Source organism: Sorex fumeus, unplaced genomic scaffold (assembly GCF_029834395.1).
Source record: "Sorex fumeus unplaced genomic scaffold, SorFum_2.1 ptg000111l, whole genome shotgun sequence".
NCBI classification, from domain to species: Eukaryota; Metazoa; Chordata; class Mammalia; order Eulipotyphla; family Soricidae; genus Sorex; species Sorex fumeus.
This window is the reverse complement of record NW_026606168.1, coordinates 7962023-7979926: the sequence shown is the minus strand read 5'-3', so window position 1 is coordinate 7979926 and position 17904 is coordinate 7962023. Positions and strand designations below refer to the sequence as shown.

Below are 17904 nucleotides of genomic sequence, written 5' to 3'. Positions count from 1 at the left end.
CCTCTCACCTCTCTGGTCCGTATACCAATTCCTTTCTTTTTTTTTAAATTTTTTTATTTTATTTATTTATTTATTGAATCACTGTGGGAAAGGTTACAAAGCTTTCAGGTTTAGGTCTCAGTCATGCAAATATCAAACACATTTCCCTTTACCAATACTTGTTTTTTACCATGAAGAACCCCAATAAAACCCCACCCCCCACCCCTCCCAGTCCCTGTGAGGCAGATGAATTCTAGTTAACACTCTATCTGCTTTGATTAGATTCACTGTTTCAATAAAAGATTCACCACTATTATTTTGAGTTTACCCCCCCCCCGCCCCCAAATCAGACATGCTGAAAAAGCATTGTGAAGTGATTTGCTTTCTATAGCTGGGTTCAAGAATTAAACGTTGGTTTTGGATTTCTGCTATTTTACTTATTGACCCTGGAAGTATTTCTACTGAAAGTCAGATAGTTAAGAAATTGGTTTCTGTGCTCTGGAGTCGTGGCCGTGCTGGAGAGCCGCTCGTGGGGGGCAACTGGTGGCCTCGGTAGGGCGTGAAGGGCGGACCGAAACGCCCCCCTTCCCATGAGGTTTTAGTCACCCCCACACCCCCGGCTCATACCTGCTGTCCACAAGGCTCCCATGCGGCCGCCATCTTTCTTTCCAGAGAGGAGAGGGCGAATGGGGCAACACCCTTTCCCCTCAGAGCAGACATGATGGCCTGGATTAACGCATAGTCCATTCACTTTTCTGCTCCAAGCTGCCGGGTTCTGCATTAAGTCCTTGTGCTTCTGGGACCGTGGCCATGCTGGAGAGCCGCTCGTGGGGGGCAACTGGTGGCCTCGGTAGGGCGTGAAGGGCGGACCGAAATGCCCCCCTTCCCATGAGGTTTTAGTCGCCCCCACACCCCAGGCTCATACCTGCTGTCCACAAGGCTCCCATGTGGCCGCCATCTTTCTTTCCAGAGGGAGGAGGGCGGAAGGGAGCAACACCCTTCCCCCTCCGGGCAGACATGATGGCCTGGATTAACACATAGTCCGTTCACTTTTCTGCTCCAAGATGCTGGGTTCTGCATTAAGTCCTTGTGCTTCTGGGGTTGTGGCCGTGCTGGAGAGCCGCTCGTGGGAGGCAACTGGTGACCTCAGTAGGGCGTGAAGGACGGACCGGAACGCCCCCCTTCCCATGAGGTTTTTGTCGCCCCCACACCCCCGGCTCATACCTGCTGTCCACAAGGCTCCCATGCGGCAGCCATCCTTCTTTCCAGAGAAGAGAGGGCAAATGGGGCAATACCCTTTCCCTTCCGGGCAGACATGATGGCCTGGATTAACGCATAGTCCTTTCACTTTTCTGCTCCAAGCTGCTGGATTCTGCATTAAGTCCTTGTGTTTCTGGGGCTGTGGCCGTGCTCCAAACTTAACTCTGATTTTCAGGGAGAAACGTTGGGTGGTTTACTTCCCATGGATCACTTTGTATATAGAGAGATGTCGTGCGGTTTTGAGGAAAAGTCCTAGTTCCCGCATACTCGAGCTGTGCTTGTAGAGGCTTCTGGTCACCGGGGTTCCATCTGGGGGAGGCGGGATGCGGTACCTACCCCATCTGGGACTTCCCGATGATCTCGGCTCTTTTTGGAACCTGTTTTTTTTTTCCTCCGGGAGCTGTGGATCCCGCCCTCCATGTGGCCCTTCTCTTCGGCTGTATGCTGTAAAGATGGCGCTGGGGGGCGGGCTGTGGGCGTGACTTCCGGAATTAGAGGTTACCTGGGAGCTGTAGTCCTGGCAGATTTGAGGAAAAGTCCTAGTTCCCGCATACTTGAGCTGTGCTTGTAGAGGCTTCTGGTCACCGGGATTCCATCTGGGGGAGGTGGGAGGCGGTACCTACCCCATCTGGGACTTCCCGATGATCTCGGCTCTTTTTGGAACCTGTTTTTGTTTTTTTTTTTTCCTCCGGGAGCTGTGGATCCCGCCCGCCATGTGGCCCTTCTCTTCGGCTGTATCACCAATTCCTTTCATGACTCATTTTTCTCCTTTTATGATTTAACTGGGGCCAGAGCGATAGCATAGTGGGTAAGGCATTTGCCTTGCATACGGATGACCTGGGTTCGATTCCTCTGCCCCTCTTGAAGAGCCCGGCAAGCTACCGAGAGTATCTCGGCCTCATGGCAAAGCCTGGCAAGCTACCTGTGACATATTCCATATGCCAAAAACAGTAACAAGTCTCACAATGGAGATATTACTGGTGCCCACTCGAGCAAATCGATGAACAACAGGAGGACAGTGCTACAGTGCTATGATTTAATTGAAGTTGTCTCCCAAATATAATCCCTGACCTTCTGACCTTTAATTCCATGCCCTCTCCCTTAGTAAACTGAATTTAGTTCTTGGTTTCTACTGTCACTGTCACTGTCCTCCTGTTGTTCATCAATTTGTTCAAGTGGGTCCAGTAACACTATGAGACTTGTTACTGTGTTTGGCATATCAAATACGTAATGGGTAGCTTGCCAGGCTTTGCCGTGAGGGCGAGATACTCTCGGTGGCTTGGTGGGCTCTCCGAGAGGGGAGGAGGAATCAAACTCGGGCTGGCCACATGGGCCGTGTGCAAAGCAAATGCCCTACCCGCTGTGCTATCACTCCAGCCCTTGGTTTCAAATATTATCTCAAAATAAATACATGTAAAGTCTAATAGACATACCAGGTGAGATCCATTCTAAGGTGAAATTTCTAACCACTCGTAGAAGATTCCATAGGGAAATGCCATCAGCTCCCACATTCCAGTCTCCTGCGAACCTAATTCCTGCAAATCTGTCAATGGTAGCATTGTGCTCTTTCCCAAACATTCCTGCTTGAAATTAAAGCCCCAGTGGACTCACCACTTTGGCTTCACTCAAACACATATATCTGCAATAGTGTTTCCTGAGTTCCCACTACTTTGCAGGGCTTAGGCCAATAGCAGTGGCCAAGGCACCCACATTTCCTAACCTCATGGCACTCACAGTCTGTCCACTCAAGAAGAGAGATGTTAAACAGCAATTACACAATGAATAACTTAATTGTGATAAACTGCTAAAATGGAAACACATAAGATGTGGTAACAGCATATAAAAGGATGATACTTAATGGGATGAAAGTGGGAAGGGAAGTCAAGGAAAACTTCCTCAAAGTAATGATGTTCATGCCAAAAGGAAAACAGAATCCCAATAATAGTGTCTTCTCCCCACTCCTCTCCTGAGTCTAGTCATGCTCCCACTTCCTCCCTTTTAATCCCATCTCCATAGACACTCTTTGAACCACTTCTCCTTAACCAAGGGGCTGCTGCCAAATTACTATTTCTAAAATACCTTGCTGCCATAATTAGTAGCTTCCCACTGTTGTAGCCTTGAACACAGCACTGAAAACTCTGCTACAATCTGATCCCCCTAAATACAACCACCCTATCCCCGAATATGTGTGTCTTCTGTCCTGCAGTTTGGACTCCCATCCTCTGAATACTCCACACTTAGAAGCTTGATCCAGCATGTTTTCCTCCATCAACAGGCTAAATGAAATTGGCTACATTCTTGGACAGTTGGCTTTTCTCCACTCAAAACTAAGAAAAACTGTCAAAGCCCTGAGACTATTATGCCCACTTCTCACAATCTACCCCCAGACGGAGAATAAGTTCCATACTGACTACTAAGTGACAGGAAGTGAAAAACTGGGTGAGCAATGGTCCCTGACCAGACAGGCTCTGTGAAGAATCCCTGCAAATCTTTCTTGAAGTGCCAAAGGACCACAAGAAACTCTCTCCTTCATTGTTTTCCATTTGCCACAAGTTGCTCAGAGAGTGCAAAGCAGCCCAACTCCTCTTTGCCTTTTGATTTACTGTAATATTTATTATCAGCATCACACATTTTATCCCACAATGTAATTAAGAAATACTCTCTTTTGTAGACATTAACATTTATGGAAAAGTGTGAGCCACTTAATCTGTGCAAAATTTGAAAAACTTGGTGTTCATTAAAGATTTCTGGCCACTTTGTTAATTTAAGACCATACAAATGTGCTTTACTTTAAAGTTTCATTTACGCAAATACTGTAATCACTATGACTCTCTATTGAGTTTGCTTTGAAATGTTTTTAATTTTATTTCAAATAAGTCTATAGACTGAATTTTTAAAAATCTGCATCAATTAGTCTTTGGACACTGAGGGAAAGAGGTTGGGAGGTGAGGAGTGAGAACAAACAGAAGCTTGAGAATAGGTCAACTGTAAAATAAAATAAAGGAAATTCCTCTTTATTGGATTAGTATATTTCCCTGTGTAACATACATACAGGCACTCCCAACGGAGGAGGTTGTGGAGAGAATAAAAAAGAAAGTGTTAGGGGCTGGAGCAATAGCATGGCGGGTAGAGCATTTGACTTGCACACAGCTGGGCCGGGTTCCAATCCCAGCATTCCTTATGGTCCCCTGAGCACCACCAGGAGTAATTCCTGAGTGCAAAGCCAGGAGTAACCCCTGTGCGTCGCTGGGTGCGACCCAAAAAGGAAAAAAAAGTGTTAGTCATTATATTTTGCCATGTGAAGCATTCTATCTAATTATGCTTACTTTCAAAGCTTTCATGGTTAGCCATTTCTTCACTAACCACATATTTTTATTGCCTGAAAAAGAAATTGTCTAGACTGAGATAAGCTTTACGTTTCTCACTTGAATTTATTTCCTAACTTAATGAGAACATTTTTAAACAAAAATTAAATTCATGCATATGTTGCTAAAACAAAATCATCTTATTAGGAAAATATGCTTAGCAGGACAAGACATATTCCTAATATGAATATGTATGTATACAGTCCACATTGGTGAGGTTTTTTTTTTTGCTTTTTGGGTCACACCTGGCGATGCTCAGGGGTTCCTCCTCGCTCTGCACTCAGGAATGACTCCTGCCGGTGCTCGGGGGACCATATGGAATGCTGGGAATTGAGCCAGGGTCAGTCGCGTGCAAGGCAAATGCCCTACCTGCTATCGCTACAGCCCCACATTGGTGAGTTTTATCCTTACTTCCCTTTTGTATATAAACTGGGATTCTGGTGGTTTGTAGCAACATGATTTAGAGAACATTTTCCATCTTGATGACGTTTTCTGGTTTTCCTTTAGTTTGCTTTGGGGTCACACCCAGAAGTGCTCAGGGCTTACTCCTGGCTCTGTGTTCAGTGATCACTGCTGGCAGGATTTGGGGGACCATATGGGGAGCCAGGGATTGCTAAATCAGGCAAGCATCCTTCCTCACCACTGTACTATTGCTCCAGTTCCAAGTTCTCTGGTTTTCTATCTTACGCATTTTAAAAGAGAAAAAAAATGAGATTATTTAAAACACTGTTTTATCTTGGAAGGAATGTGTAGCAAAAGCCGAATTAAGACACCATTTTTGTTTGCCAAAATGCTTCTAAAATGATGTGTAGATTAAAGGGTTAAATTCAGAAGATGTCCTCAATAAGGTAACAGATGACTCCAAGAACCTCAGCCTTCTAAAGTAGATTAAGGTTTTCAGCTACTATACTTCCAAAAGAGACACCTGGTTCTAACTAACTTAAGATTTTCCTCCCCCTCACCTATCTTGCATTCCCAGAAGAGAAGGTCACAGCATGAACTCACTTCACATGCCTCCTCCTTGTATAAACTCACCTATGGAATCATGGACGATAGTTGACTTCATGATTAAACTTTGAAAACAATATTGTATATGTTTGAAATCTCCTCAGGAAGACAACAGTTACTCATTGACCTCTGAAGAAATGCTCAACAAGAATAAGCCTTCAAACAAATAAGACACTAATTTCTTCCATCTCCTCCAAAAGGAAATGTGTCCTTAAGGAAAACAAGTTCACTGAAGCCTGGATAGCAAAAAAATGTACTCCCCCCCCCATATATGTACTACTTTGAGTTTAATATTAAAATGCTCTAGTAAAGCATTTCTTTTACATATTTTTAAAAATTATCTAAATGCATCCAAATCAGCCTCTTGCTTTTGGGCTGGAGCGATAGTACAGTGGTAGGGCGTTTGCCCTGCACGCAGACAGCCCGGCCAAGCTGGGTTCGATTCCTCCACTCTTCTCAGAGAGCCTGGCAAGCTAACGAGAGTATCTCACCCGAATGGCAAAGCCTGGCAAGCTACTGATGATGTATTCGATATGCCAAACACAGTAACAAGAAGTCTCACAATGGAGACATTAGTGGGCCTACTCGAGCAAATCAATGAACAACGGGAGGACAGTGACAGTGACAGTGATTTTTTAAATTGAATCATAGACATTACAAAGTTGTTAATGACTGGATTTTAGTCATATAACTTCAGTCATATAATTTCATATTTTCAGTCATATAATTTCCGCTCTAACACCTGTCCCTTCACCAGTGTACATACATTTCCTACCAACAATGTCCACAGTTTCCCTCCCGTCCACCCCCCTATCCCAGCCTGCCTCTATGGCAAGCGTTCTCTTCTCTCTCTCTCTCTATCTCTCTCTCTTTCTCTCTCCCCTTCCCCAAAACCCATCCCCCTTTTTGGACCTATGGCTTGCAATACATATACAGAAAGATTATCAGATATATCCCTTTACCCACTTTCAATACTCAGTTCCTGTCCAAAGTGATCATTTACAACATTATTGTCATACTGGTCCCTTCACACCACACACACTTGTGGCAGGCTTCCAGTCACTGACCAATCCACCTGGCTCCTGTTTTCCCTGGTCTTGGATATTAGTTTCATACTATTTTCTTTACATCCTACAAATGAATGCAGTCAATCTGTGTCTGTCCCTCTCCTTCTGACTCTTTTAAGGCCAAAAGCAACAAAATCCAAGAACTGGTCTACAGAACTAGTCTACAGAACAGTGAGATGGGGTAGGGGAGTGAGATAGTGATTAAGGAATGAGGGAGGACCCAGAGACAATGGTGGAGGGAAACACATTGCAGGGATTGGTGGGCGGGAGGGCGGGAGGAAGGGAAAGGGGGAAATCACTGTCACTGTCACTGTCACTGTCCTCCCGTTGTTCATTGATTTGCTCGAGTGGGCCCAGTAATGTCTCCATTGTGAGACTTCTTGTTACTGTGTTTGGCATATCAAGGTGGGCCGGGGGGGGGGGGGGGGGGGAGGGAAGTTGTACAATTGTAAGAAATGCCATAACTAGGAGTACAAGTGCTGGGAAAAAGGAGGAGGCCCTGCCTTCATTTGGGAGTAAGTATCAAACGTGCTTCCCAGAAAGGCATTTAGACTGCAACTTCTAAAAGGGATAGGGGAACAAGCTTCCTGTCAGGAGTGTACTGGGGATGGGAGTGTTAAGAAAGGAAGAATGAGGGACCTAGAAATCAGAACTTACAGGGTTTTTCAGGCAGTGTGTTAAGAACATTTTACATTAGTCTAATGAAATGAAGGGCTTTTGAATGAAGTTAAGCAGAGATATTACCAGATCCGATTTAAATTTCTAAACCCTGATCCTAAGTGCTCTCTGAAAGATGAGTGGGTGGAAGCACAGTGAAACATCTGATCCACAATCCATTTCCAAGTTTCCCATTCTCAGTTCTGCAACTTTCTAGTAATATCAAATAACATTTGGTGCCTACCATATTTAATGTCACTTATTGTACATGATCACACACCACTTAATCACTAACCATCACTAACAATCACTAACAATTTCATATTTCATGTTACCTTTTTCAAACCTCCTAATCGTGACATTTTCCTCTCTTCTGACTCATTTTACACGTCTTTATGCTGTGAGGTATTCAATAAATACTTCCTTGACTGGCAAGGGTCTACACTATGGAGAAGTATCAAATTTCTCATATGGCTGGCATTTCCCTAGTAGACATGTAGAGGCTTTATTGGGATGGGTGGGGTCATACTAACTCTATATATTTAAATAGAATCAGAAAAAGAATGCATCTTAGAGAGCCAGTGGGAGAGGCTGCCATCACTTTTGTTGAGAAAACAAGACCAGTTTTGGTTACTTATTAATTCCCTCCAACTACCTTTCTCCACCCATAAATCTATCCCATGACTTGTACCTCACAGATCAAGCTGTCGTCTTCTCCCAATTATCATCCTAAAAGACATATATCTTCCAAATAGCAAGAAGTTGTAGAGCAAACTATTAGATTTATTTATTTCCTGTATTTGGAGCCACATTTTATTCTTTACTGCCATAGGAATGGTACCCTGAGATTTAGGAAAATAAAAAAAAAAGTCAAGAGAAGGGCTATTTCAAGTTTTAGTTGTGTCCCAAGTTCATACCTTCGCAGCCAGCCGACACTCCATCACTCTGATATTAAAATGGGATGTTGCTGCCTTATTCATTTCCACACAACTGTTGGCAATCACAAACACTGCTCCATTTGGAAGTCTCACATCAGTTGCCCTCAGAGGACTAAATTCTATTAACTTGGCCTATAGGAAGAAAAAATAATTCATTCAAATTTAGAAAATGTTTAATGGTTTGTGCATTTACTTGTCTTAGCAAAAAATTTCCCCAAAGTGCATTCATTTATTCAGATGTTATTCATTGACTTCCATGTCCTGGAGAAATAACATTAAGGCTGAGAATAACCTGCTCTCACAGATCTTATATTCTAGAGGGAAAGACAATCAAGTAGATATCCATTTCCAGGGTATAAGTATCATTATGGTAGGAAAGTGTAGGGCACTATACAGACACATGTTCGAATGGAACATGCTGACCAGATAGAGCCTAGTGTAAGCAACTTTGAAAGAGAGGGAAATCTAAACGTGAGTCTCAATGAATGAATAAGAATAAGAGTGGGACAGTTTCTTTTCCCAATTAGGATCTTGAGAAAAGTGAAGTGTTTATGCAAGTTCAAAGGCTGAAAAAAAGTGGGTGTTAACAATATTTTGGGTATTGAAATTTGCCTGAAACGTAGAGTTGGAGAGGTGAGGAGTGGCAGGTAAAGTTAGAGGGGAAAAAAAGTCATACTATGAAATGGCACCATGACTGCTTATAGGACCTCATCCAATACAACTAGAGTATTTTCTCAGCATTAAACCAAATGTCCTCCTGCCTCATATATTTGGCATAGTGATATCAACAACAAATATTCTCAATGTAAAGAAATCCACATATTTGTGGGGGGGAAAAAGCCTAGTCTGTAAAAATCTAATGAGACATGAAGAAAATATTTTAAAGAAATGTCTGCTTCTATTTTGGAAATGGGCAGTTTATGGACAAAGACCAAAACCTTCGCTCTGCCTAAAAGAGTTGATAGCCAAGGGGAAGTGGTATCAAGCTAAGGAATTCATTCCTGGCTTACTATCAACATTCTTTTTCCCACCACTGAAGCCCCAAAAATGTTGACAGAGAAAAATGATACCAAAGAGTAAATTATAAAAAGAGAGGTTGTGAATATATGTGGTAAGAGAAGTAACCTTTGGGTTTCAAACCAACAAGAGATTATGAAAATGCCATGAGATCAAGTGATTTGAGACAAGGGCAGGAAAGGAGGTCCCAGTAACTAGAGTTGGGAAACCTCATATTAACAATGAAGAGAAATAGAAGAGGGGCTAGGGGACTAGAAAAGAAAAATAAATAAATCTGAAGTGCAATTTTGGAAAGTTTGGTAGAAGTGATTAACACAAAATAGAATAGGTACCCTTGGAGTACAAAGCAGCTGAGAAATGTTATCCTACAGTGTGGTGTCCAAAATCAAACATTCTGAGGATTTTAATCAAGGTTTCGTGTATCATGAAAATTTTCCCTAGTTGGTATTTCAATATAACCCAATGTCACCTACAGTTCCTTCTTCGGCAAGAAATGATATGGACTGGTCCATCCCGCCTCCTTCAGTGCCAATGTAACGTTCACTCTTGGCACATATTTCAGCAAGTTCTACCTGGAAAAGTAAAATTTGATTTGCACAGTGAGTACAGTCATAAGCTATTTCTCATTCATTGATTACTCCAGACATGGTAAATAGGTCTGGATGCAATTCCAGTGCTGATCAACCTATAGCAGCTACATGAAGAACCGTATTAACAAGGATTTCCAGATTACCATGGGATTCAGTATAAAAGTATAACAACTGTGGGATGGAATGAGATATTATCTATGCATGGCCTGAAACTATTCCTAAAACTCTCTGAGATAAGCTAGGCTAGGCTGAGAACATGTTTAACATGCAAGAGGTCTGGGTTCAATTCCCTGCAATACATCTGGTCTCTCAACCACCACCAGGAGCAAGTCCCAAACACAGAAATAAAAGTAGTTTCTGAGCACTACCAGGTGTGCCTTTCCCCACTTAACCACATGGCAAATGGTTTCTCTTGCTCCACAAGGCAAAAAAAAAAAAAAACTGCTCCCACAAGCTCTACAAAGCAAGCAGTTTCTCTCCTATTTCTATGTGTTCCATTCCTCTCTATACTGTTATCACCCAAAATATCTCACATTGGCACTCATTCATTTCTGTTTCAACTTCCTTTGTGCCCCTATAGGGAACTATTCCATAATCTCTCCCAAAGGCTAACTGAGGTTACCAACTTTTTTTTCCCAGCCCCAAAGCAAAGCTGCTTCTGTCCTTTCCTTTAATATTAAGAAATTAAACCAGCATCATCATCTCTCCAGAAACAGTTTTTCCTCAATTAAGATAAAGAGAATCGATACACTAGTACAGTTTAGTTAGATCTGAAAATGTCAGATTACCTGTTTAATAATCTCCAATAACCTCTTATTGGTCAATAAATTCAATTCAAGCTCCCCAATTGGGGCTTTCAAATCTTCCAAAATATAGGACCGCTTTTCACACGAAATAATATTATCTACCACTCTTTTCTAATTAGTTTTGTCTTCTTGGGAATCTCATTTGTTCATGCAACCTTGTATTACTTCCAATCTTCTTTCAAATAAATACTAGTCCTGCTCAACACCTGATTTACTGGCCATGTTACCTTCTATGGTCAAGTCACAGGGCCGACAATTTAAATCCTCCTCCACGTCCTCAAATATTGTTCCCACTAGAGCAACCCTTTCTCTGAACTTATAGAACATTTACAGCTATTATCACCCATTTATTTCTTTGACTGGTCATTATTTGTTCATTTTTTCCTTCACCTTAAGACTTAATTTAGGGGCTGGAGCGATAGCACAGCGGGTAGAGCATTTGCCTTGCACATGGCCAACCCGGGTTTGATTCCCAGCATCCCATATGGTCCCCAGAGCACCGCCAGGGCTAATTCCTGAATGCAGAGCCAGGAGTAACCCCTGTGCATTGCCGGATGTGACCCTCCCCCCAAAAAGACAATTTAGTGGGAAATCCTCCTAGAGTGATCATTCCCAAACACAGATACAGTTATCTTGTGCCAGCTTAGATGCCAGAGTCATGATGCTCATACTTCTGAGCAGGGCTAGCATACGTGACTTTAGCAATTTTGTCCTTGATCATTTTCCAACAAGCAATATCCCACCCCTAGCCACGTAAAACCCAAGCTCAGACCATCATGAATGCTGAATAAATGCTGTTCTTCATCACTTCCAGGCACTCTCATGTCAGTGCCTTTTAAAGTGTTATTCTCTGTCCTCCCCACTAAGCACTCCTCTCTCCTTTCAGAAATAGATAAAATTAGGTAGTCTTTTTGTATCCCTGACCTCACACAATGCCAAGTATAGAATAAAGATTGCATAATCACCTACTTCGCTCATCCTACAAAGACAGCTGCCCTAACACCATCCTGCAGATGCAGTGCCATACTCAATCACAGCCATGTGGATTCACTAAAAGTATCTTGACCTGGGGCTGGAATGATAGCACAGCAGGTAGGGCATTTGCTTTGCACGCAGCCAACCCGGATTCAATTCTCAGCATCCCATATGTCCCCTGAGCACCGTCAGGAGTAATTTCTGAGTGCCAGAGCCAGGAGTAACCCATGTGCATCACCTGTTGTGACCCAAAAAGAAAAAAAAAAATATCCTGACCTGTGGTATAAGATAAACTTGGGATTTTGATGTAATTAATGGTCATTGTATGAGACCTATTGAACATACAAGGCCAGAAACATGTCTACAATAGGTACATTAAATATAAATTAGTCACCAAATATTCAAACACTTGGAATTTATTTTTTAAAAAGTTGCATTTCGTGGTTTACTATGCTATTAACAATGGTCTCTCGTGCACATAATTCCAATACCACACCCATCACCAGTGTACCCACATCTCTATCCCAAAGACCCTAACCACCTCTCGCTCCCAAGCCCCACCCTAATTTGATTGTGTAGATCACTTCTCCCATTGCACTATCTTTGGATCTTTGTTACTATCTTGCTATGTATCTCTAATTCTCACATATGAGAGAAATCTTTCCTTCCAACTGACTTCACTCAGCATGATATCCTCTAGTTCCATCTAGGTTGCTGCAAATCGCATGATTTTATTCATTTTTAAAGCCACACAGTATTCTATTGTGCATACATAAAACACAACTTCTTGATCCATTCATCTGTAGTTGGGTGAACACTCAAAATTTTTTTTTAAATTTATTTATTTATTTATTGAATCACCATGGGAAAGGTTACAAAGCTTTCAGGTTTAGGTCTCAGTCATGCAAATATCAAGCACATTTCCCTTTACCCAAACTTATTTTTTACCATGAAGAACCCCAATAAAACCCCACCCCCCACCCCTCCCAGTCCCTGTGGGGCAGATGAATTCTAGTTAACACTCTATCTGCTTTGATTAGATTCATTGTTTCAATAAAAGATTCACCACTATTATTTAGAGTTTACCCCCCCCACCCCCAAATCAGACATGCTGACAAAGCATTGTGAAGTGATTTGCTTTCTATAGCTGGGTTCAAGAATTATATGTTGGTTTTGGATTTTTGCTAACACTCAAAATTTAAAATGTGAAAAAAACAATATGCCCAGGTGAAGAAGTCCACACAGCACTCCAGTGAGAAATCAGACCCTGGCTTACACTTCAGCAATGACTTTGAGTCAGTGTGAAAATTGACTCCTATCCTCCCCCTCTCCACATATAAGCAATAACACTCATCCACACATTATCTCTTTAGTGAGGGTTATCACCTTTAAGCTTTCAAACATTATTAACATCATTAACATACAGAAGAAGAAATGGTATACATAACAAAAAGTGGTGGAATTAGGATTTGAACTTCACTGTCTGACTCCGGCCTATATTCTTTCCATTAAAAGAATATAGAACTTTAATTACTCCCCCACAAGCATCCCCATTAGAGATGATATAATTTTTCACCACTTCAAAGGGATGCAAAGCAATAAATACAATTACCAAAATATAAGTATTCCTAAGTATTTTCCTAAGTAATATATCCTAAGTATTTTCTCCTCTTCAATGATTTCCTCCTCTTAGAAAAGAATCTAAAAGGGGCTGGAGCCATAATACAGTGGGGAGGGCGTTTGCCTTGCATGCAGCCCACTCAGGTTGGATTCCCGGCATCCCATATGGTCCCCTGAGCACCACAGGACTAATTCCTGAGTGCAAAGCCAGGAGTAACCCCTGAGCATCATCAAGTGTGACCCAAAAAACAAAAAAAAAAATCTGAAGTCTAGAAAGATATGCATTGACTCAATGTTTTGTAAATTGTATGGCCAAAACTTCATTGTTTTGTAAAATAGGGTGTTGATTTTCCAGAATCTTGATCTGGAAATAATTCAAAATGGTCCCAGCATCTCTGTTAAGGACAGTTCACCCACATGGTTAGGGACATCCTTCCATTTTGCTGTATCCTCCCATAAAGATTTCAGACCCACGGATCCCGTGATTGAATGGGCAGTACCCCAAACTACTACATGTGATGAAACCAAAAGCAAATTAAATAAAGTTGAAAGAATGACTCATTTTACAGTTGCCACTTCTCCCAGAATTCATAACGGATTCAAAATCCATACCACAAGCGTCCAAATCTTTGGTAAAGGCCAAACTCACCTACTAACTAGTTATGTGGCTTTAAAGAGATTGTTTGATTTTTCTGACTTTTCACTTCTTCCTGCACTGTCACTGTAACACTGCACTGTCCTCCCATGGTTCATCGATTTGCTCAAGTGGGCTCAGTAACGTTAAGACTTGTTACTGTGTTTGGCATATTGAATACGTCACAGGGAGCTTGCCAGGCTTTGCTGTGCAGGCGAGATACTCTTGGTAGCTTGCCAGGCTCTCCGAGAGGGGCAGAAGAATAGAACCCGGCTCGTCCGGGCCAGCTGTGTGCAAGGCAAATGCCCTACCTCTGTGCTATTGCTCCACTCCTTTCTGCAATGTTAATAATAATAACTCTCAGGTAATATTATATGCCAGGTACTGTTATGATTATTTACCTCTCATAGCTAGTTATGAAAAAAATATTTCTTCATTTGAAGATGAGTAAAATGAATGAGCTTTGTGATTGAGACTAGGTTAATAATTAGTAAAACTGAAATTCAAACTCCAATTGTCTAACTCCAGAATACATACTCTTTGTTGTTTTGTTTTGGGGGCCAAATCCAGCAGTGCCTAGAGCCTCAGGATCACTCCTGAAGGTGCTGGGGTGAGGGGTTGGCGTGGGGCCCATACAGTGGTGTGATCAAAACTGGAACTCTTGCATGAACACATATCCCTAATTACAATGCTCTATTGCCTGTCATTCATATGGAGCAAAATACCCACCTTCCCGGGATTACTCTGGGAATCCAGTCATGGGATTACTCTGATGACTAAATTTTTAATCTGATGAATATAAAATCTGAATTTTTAATCTGATGAACTACATTTTTTCTTTAAAAAACACCTCATTGGTGGTGGAGAGTGTGCACTGGTGGAGGGATGGGTGTTTGATCATTGCATAACTGAAACTCAAACATGAAAGTTTTGTAACTGTATCTCATGATAATTCCATAAAAAATATACAAATATATAAAAAAAAACTCACACTCAACAAAGAACTACATGCAATTATTAATTTTAATATTTTCATATTAATGAGGAATTTTTAGCAGCAGAGTGTGTAAAGTCTAGAGGGGTATTGATATACATAACAAAAAGTGGTGGAATCAGGACTTGTTGGTGTGCCTTTAACAGCTATTTCTTATTTCCATTAAATCCATTGATACTTTACACAAGTTAAATATGTATGGAATATAGATTTAGTGCCTCTGCACTAAATTTGATTTACACAATTGAATAGCAGAGTCACAAATCAAATATGAAGACAGGTATAAATATTCTGAAATACAAGCTCATTTTCCAAAGTGTTTAGGGAAAGAAAACTTAAAGGATTCTGAATACCTTCTAGGAGAACCAACTCAACAATATGAAATAATGGAGCCTAAGGCAAACAGGAGAGTGGGTTCTTTGTTTAAAACATTTCAGTCTAACTTGGAGGAAAAACTCCCTGCCTGCCAAACTAAACATGCTTGTAGTATAAACTTCAGCAGCAGGCCCACAGGCTGGCTTCCCCAATAGCCCTAGCCATCCACCCCCAGACTAAAAGCAGAAAGGTCAGTCCTAAAAGATGAGACGTGAAGAAACAAGAGCACATTGTTTGTCTGTTTGCTTTATTTTGAGTTCTGTTTAAGGAAGAATTTGCTTCCGACCATAAGCAAATATCAGAGCTAAGTCATAGTCTTCATCATAGTCTTCATCAGAGTTTACATGTCCAGAAGTCAGAACCATTAATAAAGGCATTTTTAAGTGGCAGAGCACATAAATGACAAGAGCAGAGACTGTCATTCTGAGACATGTAAGCCTACTACATCTTTTCTGTCTTTGGGAAACTAGAAATAGAATCATAAAATGTCCTCCAAGAATTTTAATCAGACACAGTAAAAGGCAAAGGCACCAAATCAATATTCCAAACATATTTAAATTATGTAAAGTATCAGTGAATTTAGTGAAAATAAGAAATTGCTATCAAAAGCACACCAACAAAAGTATATGGAGTGAGGCATACTGAAAGTAAACCTCAAGAAAAGTGGAAGACAGGGCTGCAGCAATAGCACAGAGGGTAGGGCATTTGTCTTGCATGCGGCCGATCCAGGTTCAATTCCCGGCATCCCATATGGTCCCCCGAGCATCACCAGGAGAAATTCCTGAGTGCAGAACCAGGAATAACCCCTGTGCATCACCAGGTGTGACGCAAAAAAAAAAAAGTAGGACAAATTCCAGGACCCAACTGTACCTTAGTAAAGAACAAAGCCAACTTGCCTCCTGATAGCTTCTGAGCCTCAAGCATTTCTCCTATCTTTCTCACTTCTCTCATCTCCCCTCACCCACAACTTCCCCAACCCACACTCCACCTCAACCTCCCAGCACGCATACATACAGCGGAAGAGCCCCAAGAGAGGCAGAACAAACTCTAAGATGAACTCATTTCCCTCCCTATCCATCTATTTCCTCTGCCCTTGTAACTGAGCACTTCAAGAACCCCAGGAATCTCCAAACCCGCAACTTGTGATTTTTAGTTCTATCCTTCCCTGGAAAATATGTCTGATAATTATTAGAAAAGACCATTTGACTGCATGAGAAACTTTCCCTAAGTTTGCAGCCAATAAATCCATGCCTATTCTCATTCTTGCCCTCTGGATAGTTTGGAGAAACCTGACATTATTCATAGACTTTCTTTTAAAGCTACAGAAATAAGTTAATGAGGTTAATTTAGCTCTTTGTGTGGTTCTGCTCTTGAAGCAGCCTGGGAAAGAACCAAAAGTCACATGTGCTCCCAAGTTAAATGGTTCACCCCTCTGCTGGCTAGTGGGTCCCCAGTAAGAGGAGTAATAGCAGAATCCAATAGTTGTGAGAAGGGCTAAGAATCCCTGAACACACTGACTTGCTAAGCCTGGATATTTATAAAAACCACTGATTAAAACACCAAAAAATGTCTGCATTAACAAAGTAAACTCTTATCTTTTTTCTTTAGCAGGTTTGCTAATGAGGTTGTTCAAAATAAAATAATTCCATAGGTGGAAAATGTTAATCTCTTTAAGTTTACTAGTCTCACCCATAGAAAACCTTATTTACTAAGCAGTACCCAAGACAAGACTACCCAGCTATTACTGGCTACCGTAAGTGCAAGTTAAGAGAAAGGAGGAAATAAATAGTTCCTTTAAGTAATTCAACCAACAATCATTGAACATGTTGATGTTGGCCCTACAATTTGTATAAGTTAAACCAAATTCAAGAATGAGTCCCCACTAGTACATGCTGGCATCAATATGTAAAATTATGCCCTATAAATTGGGTATTTAATGGTGAATTTAACATAGCATGTGCAAGTGTTGGTTTTCAATGACACACTACTGAATTTCATATCATGTTAAAGTGCAATTTTACTTCAATTAAAAAGTCAAAATTAAAAATAAAATGCCCACAGGCCAACAGGCCAGTAGCTTCTCTCAAAGAATATTAATAATTTCTTTGGCCTCTGAAAACAAAATGATAAACTCATGTGCCGGACAGCACCTGTTTGCACCGCTAGATAAGCTATCTACTCACCTTCACCCTACACCTACCCACAGCAGTGGCCTAGTGTGAGCAATATCAAGAGACTCCAAGAGCACTTCTTTTGCAGAAGCAAAATGAAGAATTGAGGATGGAAAGGTAGTGAGGTCACCATCAGGTCCAGGAGCAGTAATATCTCAGCTACAACTAGTCATGGTTTCCCCTACATGTGGATGTGGCTATACCTTTATGAACAGTTTATATTATCTTTTATTTTATATATATAGTGCACATATATACATATATATCACAACTTCTTAGTCCATCTATAGTTGGGCACTTGGGTTATTTTATATCTTGGCTATTTTAGTAAGTACAGTTGTGTATATATCCTTTCCAGTGAATGTTTTTGTGTTTTGGAGATGATGCCAAAAAGTGGTATCGTTAGATCATGAAATACTATGCATATCTAAGAAAGAACAAAATCATG

The 17904-nt window shown here is 41.3% G+C and overlaps 1 protein-coding gene across 1 annotated transcript in view; it reads right to left on the bottom strand.

Moving 5' to 3' along the window:
- The window catches only part of GALK2 (galactokinase 2), a 145269-nt gene that overhangs the window by 62369 nt on the left and 64996 nt on the right, over positions 1-17904 (bottom strand). The window contains exons 6-7 of the mRNA XM_056135382.1: positions 9765-9863; positions 8254-8406 (exon numbers count right to left, since the gene is read on the bottom strand). Coding sequence (XP_055991357.1) covers positions 8254-8406; positions 9765-9863 — 252 coding nt within the window. The remainder of the gene's footprint in view (positions 1-8253; positions 8407-9764; positions 9864-17904) is intronic.